The following is a 12,052-nucleotide window of genomic DNA, read 5'->3' as shown; positions in this document are numbered from 1 at the left end:
TTTACAGGCATAAGTTTTCCTCTAAGGACTGCTTCCGTTACATTCCATAACTTTTGGCATGTTGTTTTTCATTTTTATTCATTTTAAAGTATTTTCTAATTTCTCTTTTGATTTATTCTTTGACCTATTGATTATTTAGGAGTGTAATGTTCAAATTCCTTATGTTTTTTAATTTCCCAAATTTACTTCTGCTATTGATTTCTAATTTCATTTCATTGTGGTCAGAGAATATACTTTGCATGATTTTAATCCTTCAGAATTTGAGACTTGTTTTATGGCCTGAGCTATGGTATAAGGGAATGCTTTTTATACCCTTGGAAAGAATATGTATTGTGCTGTTATTGGATAGAGTGTTCTAAAGATGTCTGTTAGGACTAGTTGATTTATAGTGTTGTCTTCTATTTCCTTGATGATCTTCTGTCTAGTTGTTCTGTCTGTTACCGAAAGTGGGATATTGATGTCTCCAACTATTACAGTTGAACCATCCATTTCTCCCTTCAGTTCTGTCAGTTCTTGCTTCATGAATTTGGGGGCTCTCTTTTTTTCTTGTTAGTTGTAAACGTAGTTATAATGGTTATTTCTTGATGGATCCACCCTTCTATATTTATAAAATGTTCTCCTTTGTCTTTAGTAATAATTTTTGTCTTAAAGTCTGCTTTGTCTGATATTAATACAGCCATTCCAACTTTCTCTTTTGGTTACTGTTTGCATGGTATATCTTTCTTTTTTATTGTCAGATTATTTCTTTGAATCTAACACGTGTTTCTTATAGACAACATATAGCTGGATTGTGTGTGTGTGTTTTTTAGTCCATTTTTCCAGTTTCTGCCTTTTAATTAGAGTGTTTAATCCATTTATATTTACTGTAATTACCGAGACGATAGGATTTACATCTGCCGTTTTTCTGTGTTTTACATCTTTTGTTCTTGTATTCCTCTACTACTAGCTTTTTGTATTAAATAGATACTTCCTAGTATGCAATTTTAACTCCTTTATCATTTCTTTTACTATATGTTTTTTAGTTACTTTCTTAGTAGCTACCCTGTGGACTACAAGTAACATTTTAACTTAGACTATCTAGTTCAATAGTATAAGTTCAATAGTATACAAAAACTTTGCTCCTAAATAGCTGTTTCCTCATCCTTCCTTCCTTTGTGATGTTCTTGTCATACAGATTACATCTTTTTCATTGTGTGCCCATCAACACAGATTGATAATTAGTTCTGTATGCAGTTATCATTTAAATCATGTAGGAGAAAAAAGTTAAAAACAAAACTCATGTATACTTTCTTTTACCTATGTATTTATCTTTACCAGTGCTCTTTATTTCTTCATGTGGATTTCAGTCACTGACCAGTGTCCTTTCATTCTGAAGGACTCAGTATTTCTTGTAGTACAGGTTTGTTTGCAACAAATTCTCTGATATTTTGTTACCTGGGAATGTCGTAATATTTCTAATCAAAGAAGCCAAAAATATTTAATGGTACTTAGTGGGGTTCTCCTTTTTTGCCCTTACCTTGCAGACTCTCCAGCCCAGTTGCCCATTGAACTTGGGGAAGAAGATGTCAGGGAAAAAAAAGCCTGGTTTATTGCTAACAGAGATTTCACTCCTTTTTTATTCTTGAACTTTATTCCTTAGAGATCCAGTTTCAATAATTTTTTTTTCTCTTCTTTCTACCATCCCTAATATAAAAGCAATACAGTAGAAGGAAATACGATCCACCAATTACAATGCTTAACACATATTTCCACGGAAACATTGTTTTGCATGCTAGTGTCTTCAATTCTGTTAATACTGTATTTCAGGAATATTATCAATTATATGGACTTTTCTGGACTGTTATGTGAAATGTTCCGTGTTCCCTATGTTTACTTAACAGGATAATATAACCTGATTAGTTTCTTGGTTGTGTTTTTTTTGTGTGTTAGTCTTATTATACTTTTCAAATAGCTTTGTAAATTTATAGTTGAGTGTAAGTGACTATAAACCTTATTTGGCCTAGCAAAGAAACTCATTTGTTTACTTACTAATGAAGGCATTTCAAATGCATTGTCTCTTTTGTGTACATGTTCCCAATCAAATAGTCTTATAATGAAAATTGAAGTGACAAACGCCTGGGATTGTATCTAAATTAAAATGTATCTTGCATCATTTTAGGTAATCATTGTCCTATGCTAGCAACTCATATTAAGTATAATGGTTTTGTGCTTTTTAATACCAGCTCTAGAGCTTTCTTTTAATGAATACCTTTTTTGCTTTTAGATCATTTGGGGAATATTTTTCATCTTAGTTGCATTGCTGTTTGTCATTTCTCTCTTCTTGTCAAAGTAAGTATAGTAGACACATTTTCTAAAGCATTTATACAAATCCTGAGATACACATTCCCAGTGTAATGCCATTAGTATAGCCTATTCATCTTAAGTAGCTATTTTACTTGAAGTGTTCTCAGTGGTAACTTAAAAAAAATGACTGTATAGGTTCAGTATTCTATATCAGTTGAACAGCATCTGCAAGTTACTTAAGTGAGGTTTAACTTTTATTATTCATGGTTTTAGTTTGACTCAGATGAATTTGCATCAAGTTATGATGGTATTCTTTCTAATTTAAGTGAAAATGTGCTAGCGTTACATATATAAATTTACTCTTTATATATTTTTAATTTTAGTTTGGATAAAGCTCTTCATTCAGCTGGGATAGATTCTGGTTTCATAATTTTTGGAACTAACCTGAGTAATCCATTGAATATGCTTTTACCTGTACTGCAAACAGTAAGTAAAAAGTCAGTCATTTCGTACAATAGCAAATACTCTGACATCTATTCCACATAAGATCATTTTGCTGACAAACCAATTAATACTTTGGAGAATATGCTTTTGCTCTTTCTTGATTTGACTTTTTACTTGTGTATAATTTTCACATTGATAGGTTGATTTAAAGATTATATTGACATATTGCAGAACTCTTACACACGGTTTGATTTGGGAATCATAAAACTTTAGGTGGACTTTTCTAAACTATCTTTGTTTTTCATTTTTAACGAAGCCTTTATCCTATATATAAATGTAATTTAAACTTTAATTTGTTGTAAGATTTCTGAAGAAAATGGTACTAAATAATTTTATAAATAGTTTAATAGTTTTTTGTTTCTTTTTGAGCCTTTTTTGGGGGTGGGGTGGGGCATTATCATATTATCACACTAGCCTAATATAAATCAGGTTCAATATTTTAAACATTTGCCAGGTATCAATAATGAAATTTTCAGTTAACTTTATATGATTTTAGAGCCCTTACAGTGGGTGTATTAAATTTAACTTTTATGTTTTTTTCAGGTTTTTCCTCTTGATTATATTCTTATAACAATTATTATTATGTACTTTATTTTTACATCAATGGCGGGAATTCGAAATATTGGCATATGGTTCTTTTGGATTAGAGTGAGTATATTACAATATAACTTTTTTTCTCATTTTTTGTATACTGTCCATCATTACAAATTATCTTAAATTTATAATACAGAAGTTGTATCTAGATACCAAAAGTGGTAGAATTATTAGCTTTTTCACTTCATGTTAAAACATAAAAGTACTTTTTGTAGAGAGCAGTGGTTCTTAACCAGGGGAGACTGCCCTGCAGGGAATATTTGACAGTGTCTGGAGACATAAGAAGTTGGTACAACTGAGGGGTGCTAGTGGCATCTAGTGAGTGGAGACCAAGGATACTGCCAAACACCCTGTAGTGCCCAAGGCAGCCACCCACAACAAAGACTTATCTGGCCCAAAATGTCAGTAGTGCAGAGGTCAAGAAATGGTGGTATAGAAGTTAGAGTAATTATTTTCCTTAGTGTGACTATATGGAGACAACATTGAAACACAGATAGATACACTAAAGCTCAAAAGATGGCCTTCCCTACTAGGAATTAAGGAGTATTTTATGGGCTGAATTATGCCCCTCCTTACCCCCTCCCCCCAAAATATACGTTGTAATCCTAACCTCTATAAAAATGTCTGTGGTTATAATCCCATCTGGGAATATGTTGCCTTTGTTATGCTAATGAGGCAGGATTAATGTAGGGTATATTTTGAGTCATTCTCTTCAGAGATATAAAAAAGATTAAACAAGCAAGCAGAGGAGAGGTGGGGTAAGACAGATGCCAAGACACATGGAGCTCTCCAAGGAACCAGGAAGCAGAAGCTAAAGTGACAAGGATCTTCCTCCACAGCTGACAGAGAAAGAAAACCTTCCTGTAGAGTTGGTGCTCTGAATTCAGACTTTTAGCCTGCTAAACTGAGAAAATAAATTTCTGTTTGTTGAAGCGATCCGCTTGCAGTATTTCTGTTTTAGCAGCATTAGATAACTAAGACAGAGCACTATATGATTTGAGAAAGGGGTATTTTCTTCTTTATACCTGTGTTGAGATAAATTAAGAATTTTGAAATGAAGCTATGAGGTAGAGACTACTTTCAGCTGTGAACAAAAGAAAATCCAATTAAATAGTGGCTTGAGCTAATGGGGGAAAAAAATCTAGCATTCCTTCAGTAGCTCAAAAATGTCAGGTCCAATGTCTCTGTAATTCTCTTGGCCTCCCCCTCATGATTGCAAAATGGCTGTTACACATCCATTTATCCTGTCCATTTTCTAGTCAGGGAAAAAGGTGAATAGGAGGGAGGCGTAATACCTATATCAATAAAGCAAGATTTTCCCAGAAATACCCAGAATACTTCTCCTCTCCTCTTGGTGTTTAATGTTTTATCACATGGCCATTACTAGCTGTGAGGAAAGCTGGGAAGTATAGATTTTAGGTGAGCATTTTAACATCCTATCCATAGTTGGAGTTCTGTTACACTATACTATATTACAAACTAGTAGTAAAACAAAGAGGTAATGTCATAGTTACTAAAATGTGTTTTGCCATTGAAATGAAGAAAGTCACCTGGATTCCTTATATATTGTGAAAATGTCTATAGTCAAGGTATCAAAATTATCATAAAATAGTTTTATAACAGATTATGAGGAAATAATGGGTATTTCATAGAAAAGAATACTTACAAATATGTAACATTATCTGTTCTTACACAGTTAATATATATATAGCTGTAAATGTATTACTAATGTTTATCGTGTAAACTCGTTCTTCTAATCTTCAGATAAAACCAGAGGTGGTTCACAATTCTTCTTAGATTAATGAACTTCTAATATATGCTATTTCACAATAAGTTTAGAAGATTTGTCTGGAAACAGACCATGTGATTAATAATATAGTCTCTAGGTTTTCAGTTTTTATTGGGTCACTTATAGGATCCTTTGGCTGTAGATGTTTTGCCATGATTTTTTAAAAAAAACTTAGAACTAAGCCTAAATGCTTCACAGGGAAAGAATTATGGTTTTAATCATCCTTATAATTATTTGGAATGATTAAGAACTTTTAGTATTTATTTTGGGGAAAAAAAATGATTGAAGTTTGTAAACCTTACCCCTAACATAAGGGTGGAACTTAATGTCTTACAAATAAAGCATAATGCTGATAGGTTGTCACTGTGTTTTTTTCTTTTCAGTTGTATAAAATCAGAAGAGGTAGAACCAGGCCCCAAGCACTCTTATTTCTCTGCATGATACTTCTGCTTATTGTCCTTCACACTAGCTACATGATATATAGTCTTGCTCCCCAGTATGTTATGTATGGAAGCCAAAATTACTTATTGGAGGTAGGTACAAAATTTAAAATATGGTTATTTTGATGTCTTAAAGATAGTGATATTTAAGACAAAATTGTATTTTGAGAGGAATGGCATAAGAATATTAGCTCATCAGATTAAACTTAATAATACTTAAATTCAGTTTTCATTCCAATTTTTGAGCATCTTCATATTTGTTTCATACCAAGTTCTTTTTGGAGTCCCTGGATAGTGCAAATGCTTAACACACTTGGCTGCTAACCAAAAGGCTGAAGGTTCGAGTCTACCCAGAAGCACCTTGGAAGAAAGGCCCGGGAATCTATCTCTGAATAGCAGCTACTGAAAACCCTATGGAGCATACATAGTTCTACTCGGACACACGTGGGGTCCCCATGGGTCAGAGTTGACTCAATAGGAACTGGTTAAGTTCTTTTTAAAATAATATACTGAATTTCATTATCATAGTTCCTTAAATAGGCCCCATTTGCTAAGGTACTGAGCTTTATCTCAGCACTTTATTAAAACTCATACTGCTTCCTCTAAAACAATGCTTTAAGGAAAAATACGCACACTATATCTGCTCATTGGTACTGTGAATCCCACAGGAGAGGCTTTATAATTACATTTGTGGTAACTGGGATTTCTTTAACATGTTGAATGTCTCCACATCTGTTCCACTGATTTCTTTATACTATACTTTGATCTCAAAAGCCACCTGTAGGTTTCTAGTTGTAACTGAACAACTAGTTTTGATTATCTGACAATTTAAAATATTTCGACCATTTCTGATTCAACCTTTCTGTAGTTTCTTTTTCCTAAAATACTTCTTGCCCTACTTTCTGACAATTCAAACTATATCCATGTTTCAGGGCCTAGTTTAAGTCTTGCATTATTAATATAGACTGCCCAGATCACTCCTTTTTGTGTTACTTCTTGATCCTGTACTTCCTCCAACAGGCACACCAAATCCACAATCAGTACCATCATGATACTGCTAAATGGGGAAAATTTTTTAAAAATAGTTAAGTAAGGAATAATGTAGGTGGAACAAAGATATGGCACAAATCATGATGGAGGCTTAAGAAACACTATTAGAAGATAACCTGAATCTTATTTCTTAAATATTTTTTTCCTCCCTTCCCATGTCATCCATCGTGCCTGTTCGCTATTAAACATTCACTCCTCTGTGGATGAATGAGAGAAAGTCATGTTTTTGCATGGACAAAAGATACTCTTTTCCTGCTGAACGCTGGAAAAATAAGTAGTCTGTATCTTTTTGGATGCCATCTTTGGACTAGAATTTGTTTGTTCTGAGAATAAGCTCTATTGTTCCTCACAGGACCTAAATAATTGTTGCAAATAGCCCTAGATGTTAAAATTTACCATAATTCTTTTTCTTCTAATTCAAATTTTACAATAAATTTACCTTTTGAAATATTAGATAAATGTAGTTTAATACCACCAGTGTTGTCAAGTTGATTCTGATTCATGACTATTCCATGTGTGTCAGAGTAGAACTGTGCTCCATATGGTGTTCAGTGGCTGATTTCTCAGAAATAGATCACTAGGGCTGTCTTCTGAGGTACCTCTGAAAGGACTTGAACCTCCAACCTTTCATTTTAGCAGCTGAGCGTGTTAAAACGTTAACTGTTTGCACCACCAAGGGACTCCAGTTTAAGATAAGTGGAGGGTATAAAGTTCATAATGTGAGTAATTTTTATCAAAATATATTGATTACTTTTTTATCAAAATATGTTAGAATACTATTTACATTTTAACTATATTGTCATCTTCCAGAGCAATACTACTTACAGTGACCCTAAAGGCAATTCAACCATTTCTGTGCCAAAGAGATGTGATGCTGATGCTCCTGAAGGTAAAGCAGCTCTTGTCAGCTGTCACAGAATGCATAACTCTTTAAGGAAAGAATTGTCTGGCATTTGTTGTGTTAGCCACTTGATACGTTTGTTTTAATATATGGTAAGAATGGAACTAATATTTAATACGTAGAAATTGGTAAGTCTCTTCAATAGAATATCTTCGTGATGAAATTGTTTCCATTAGAGAAAGGACCATTACAAATTAGTTACTTAGGAAGTAGCTAGAGGTAGTTGTTAATTTTTATGTGTATTAGTTTAAGAAATCCCAAGCATTCTATACAGCTGGTATGATTATTCATCAGTGCTTAGGTTGCTGGTTGCCTGGGCAAGGTGGGCTGAAGAATTGAAGTAGGACTGGTGGTTTGAGGATATAGAAGGCAAAGGATAGATGGGAGTTGGGGCTTAGAGAATAAAGTGATCAACCACAGAGTCCAGTATAAATAAGGGAAGGAACTGTAAAACTGGGAGAAAGGAATGAAATCAAGAGATGAGATGGAGAAACAAATATCACGGGGATAACTTTATTTTGTCTGAATAAATAGTAAAATGTTTAGTATAGACATCACTTAATCTGCCAATTCTACTATAATACTGACTGTAGTCCCAGATTTTCTTACTTTGAAAGGTACACGTACACATCATAAGTAGAGTCAGCAGTTGAATTGCTTTGAGTTGTCATTGTTAAAAAAAAAGCTAGGTGAAAATGGAATGAAAATTACTGTTCAATTGATTTTTTTTTTTTAATTAAGGTAGGGATGATCCTGAAGATCCTGATCCTCACATTGTTAATACTAATATTGAAACCTTAACAGAAAAACAACAAATCAGGGTTTCACAATATGTGGCACTGTTAATGGGCCCTGTGTTGCTGAACTGAATTGGTATATTATAGATGAATAAGCTTTAGTCAAATAAAACACCTTGACTATCACTTTTTTATGAATCATGTTTAGTATTTTTCTGTCTAATTTGCAGTGCTTAAAATGACTCCCTTTGAACTACTGAATATTTTTCTTAAACATTTCTGTTTACTTATGCTTTAAAATGTTGTGTTGCAGTAGAAAAACATACCCATTAGATTTATGGATTTGATTTATCCTTCAAAACCTTTTGTTTATTCTTAAGCACATCTGTAAACTTTAAATTTGCCCGTGGATACCTGAAACACAGTGGTCAAAATACAATAATTTGGAGTGTTTTAAGTAAAATGATGATGAAAGATGAAGCAAATTAGGATATGAGTTCAGAAGTATAGGAGTGGGGATGGGGTGGTGTGTATGTTGATGGACTAGTATGGCAGTACCATTTAAACAGAAACTAGGAAATCTTAGTATGCAGAGAAAAAGAAAATAACCCTGTATTCTTTGTCACATTTTAGTGGGATCATTTGACTAGAGTAGATGATGGTCTAATGTAAATAACCCATGAGGCACTTGATAACACCTTTGTCATTTGTCTCTGGTGAGTGACAGAATTTTGGAGATTGATTTTTAGAAACAAAAATTACAATTTAGTTATAATTAAAATTATTTCTGAGAAAAGAATCCCATTGGAAGGATGATTTTCGAGCAACAATTTCTAAAAATATATAGGTTGATCTCTTGTCAATATTATATACATTTTAGAGAATTTTTAAAACATTTTGTTCAAATATGGGTGAAATGGTTTATTTCCTATTTAAACATATAAAAATATTACTAAGACCCTAGTTTTAAGTGTTCGTAAACATTTAGGATTCAAAAGAGAGTCATACATCTAAAAAATTAAGGCACTTAATGTTAAAAATAATCTGCTAAGCAATAGAATGATTTATCAGTAATTTTATGAAGCATGTCTATCTTACTATGTTTATAAAGTTCTCTTAAAATGACAATATTACTTAATTTATCCTGACAGGTAATGCGTAGTTTATTATTTTCATACTGAGTCCACTGTGCAAATTAAATGAGGTTTTAAATTTTATATAATGTCATGACAACGGAATCTTTACATTGCTATTTTTATATTTTTTAATTGCTACTTAATCTAAGATGCATTTATACATGGACAGTTTGTGTGTAAATATGAAATTATTTAAAACATAGGATTGTTAAAAGGAACATGTATATTTGAAAACTTTGTAAAATTTTTGAGTCAAAATGGAAAGATGAAAGATCACTATGCCTTTATCAGCAAATACAATAAGCATTGTATTTGGTTAGATTTTGGGAAAGAGAAGTGTCAGGAGGAACATATATACAGTCTCTACCTTTAGAAAGCATATAACCTAATAAAGGAGCAGATATGAAAATTGATAATTGTAACACCAGGAAAAAATGTCAAAGTGTAATGAAATTTTAAACAAAACTCTGTGGGGAGACAAAGGGGATAATGATTTATCTGTCTGGGGTTGGGGCTATAACATTTCAGCTGGGCCCAAAAAAATAATTTAAGTCTAACTGAACAAACAAAAAAGCCGAAGGATATTCCAAGCAGAAGAGAACCAGCATTAACAAGGCATCAGGACAAATATATTTGGCATGTTGTAGTAACAATAAATGTGACAAGATCATGACTGTTCGGGGAATGCTGTGAAGGATAGAACAAGTTAATATCAAATTGTAGAGGTTCTTTAATGCCATAAGAGTTTTGCCTTCATTCTTTAGATAAATTCTTGTTTAATGTGAGATACTTAGTATTGGCGAATCATGAGACTCAAGGCAGGTGATGTCAGAAACTCTTGTAATATTAACCTGCATCACGGATAAAGAAGGTGAATAAGAGCATATAATTGGAGGCACTTACTTTATGGAAAGACTGTAGAATTATGACTGTGGCCTTGACTTCATCCTGTAACTTTATATAAAATTAAGACTCCATCTTGTCTTTTGACCATTTTCAGGAGTCTGCTTCCACTTTTCTGTGTCTGAAAAACATGTTTATTAGATGTTATAATTTGTTCCAAGGAAATTCTTAATACAACTTGTGGTTTATTACAAGGTAATCAGCCAATCAGAATTTAGCTTGTGGTTTCTTTAGCTACTTAAAATATAATATGTATGACTTTTACCATAACTGTGTAATGTATATCTAGTCAAGGTGTGATTATTACAATATTCACTGATTTTCCTGTAACTGCCTTCCCCATGATCTAGTTACTTTCTTTTTTCTTGATACTTTCCCCATTCCTTAGAACACTGAATTCACTTGTGAGACTTACTTTCACTCTGTGAGTTCGGTGCTTCCTCAGTTTATAAATTGTGTGTTGTGTGCTTCAGTAAAACCTCTAAAATCATTTATTTTGCAGATTACTTATTTTAGCAGTTAAGCCACTTTGACAAAGGATTGTGACAATAGGAGTAGAAAGTAGAGAATTAGTCAAGTGTGTTGTTTTCTGTTGCTATGTAACAAATTACCACAGTTTAGCAGTTTTAAAATAGCACAAATTGATTGCCTCAGAGTTGTGTAGGCCAGAAACATGGTTTGATTTTTACCCCTGCCAAGAGTCTCACAAGACTGAAATTAAATTTCAACAGAGTTATGTTCCTTTCTGGAGGCTGTGGGAGAGAACCTGTCTCCAGGCTTATTCAGGTTGTTGATGTAATTCAATTCCATGCAATGTAGTTCTGTGGTCCCCATTTCTTTACTGGCTGTAAACAGGTAGGATTGTTCTCAGCTTCTAGATGTTGCCCTGATTCCTTGGTTTATGGCCCTCTTCTTCCTCTTTCAAAGGCAGCTAAGGCAGGTCAAGTCTTTCTCATGCTGTCCTGCTCTTTGTTCCTACCTTGTCTTCTGCAGCATCTGCCTGATTGACTTTCTTGCCTTCCTCTTCTGCTTTTAAGGGCCCATGTGATTACATTCAGCTCACCTGGTTAACCTAGGATAATCTCCTTATCTTAAAGTCAGCTGATTAGTAGCCTTAATCCCATCTGCAGAGTTCCTTTTCATCATACCTAGATAAGTTTTTGACTGAATAACCAGGGAATGATAATCTTGAAGGGGGTGGGGCCAACATCGTAACAATTCTACCACTTCAAGCTGTTTTGTAGCTAAAACAGACAAATGTTGAAGATCATCAAGAAGGAAGAAAAGAAGAAGATGATGCCTTTAAGACAATGTAAGTTTAAGAGTAGGTTTTGGTTTTAGACATATTTCAGGGGACAGTAAGGATATCCACATTAAGGCTTTCATCAAGAGTTGTAAGATCACCTGTATATTCAGGACCAAAATATTTGATGTGTCCAAAGTAACTGAGTCTGAGTCTCACCATCCTCACTTCTAAGGAACATTATGGTTATATTTCTTCTAAGACTGATTTATAGGTTCTTCTGGCAGTCCATGGTATGTCCAATATTCTTCTCCAACACCACAGTTTGAACATATCAGTTCTTCTGTCTTCCTTTTTCACTATCCAGTTTTTGCATGCGTATGAGGCTATTGAAAAGATCATGGTTTGGGTCAGATGCATCTTAGTCAGGGATAAATGGTAAGTAAAACTAGGAGACTGGATGAGATAATGA

The 12,052-nt window shown here is 33.5% G+C and overlaps 1 protein-coding gene across 1 annotated transcript in view; it reads left to right on the top strand.

Annotated features, from left to right (window-relative positions):
* The window catches only part of LMBRD1 (LMBR1 domain containing 1), a 184,860-nt gene that overhangs the window by 148,480 nt on the left and 24,328 nt on the right, over positions 1 to 12,052 (top strand). The window contains exons 10-14 of the mRNA XM_049895099.1: positions 2,264 to 2,328; positions 2,667 to 2,769; positions 3,331 to 3,435; positions 5,554 to 5,703; positions 7,471 to 7,549. Coding sequence (XP_049751056.1) covers positions 2,264 to 2,328; positions 2,667 to 2,769; positions 3,331 to 3,435; positions 5,554 to 5,703; positions 7,471 to 7,549 — 502 coding nt within the window. The remainder of the gene's footprint in view (positions 1 to 2,263; positions 2,329 to 2,666; positions 2,770 to 3,330; positions 3,436 to 5,553; positions 5,704 to 7,470; positions 7,550 to 12,052) is intronic.

This window comes from Elephas maximus, chromosome 1 (genome assembly GCF_024166365.1).
Source record: "Elephas maximus indicus isolate mEleMax1 chromosome 1, mEleMax1 primary haplotype, whole genome shotgun sequence".
In the NCBI taxonomy this organism is placed as follows: Eukaryota; Metazoa; Chordata; class Mammalia; order Proboscidea; family Elephantidae; genus Elephas; species Elephas maximus.
The sequence above is the reverse complement of the archived record's forward strand: the minus strand, read 5'-3'. Positions and strand labels throughout refer to the sequence as shown.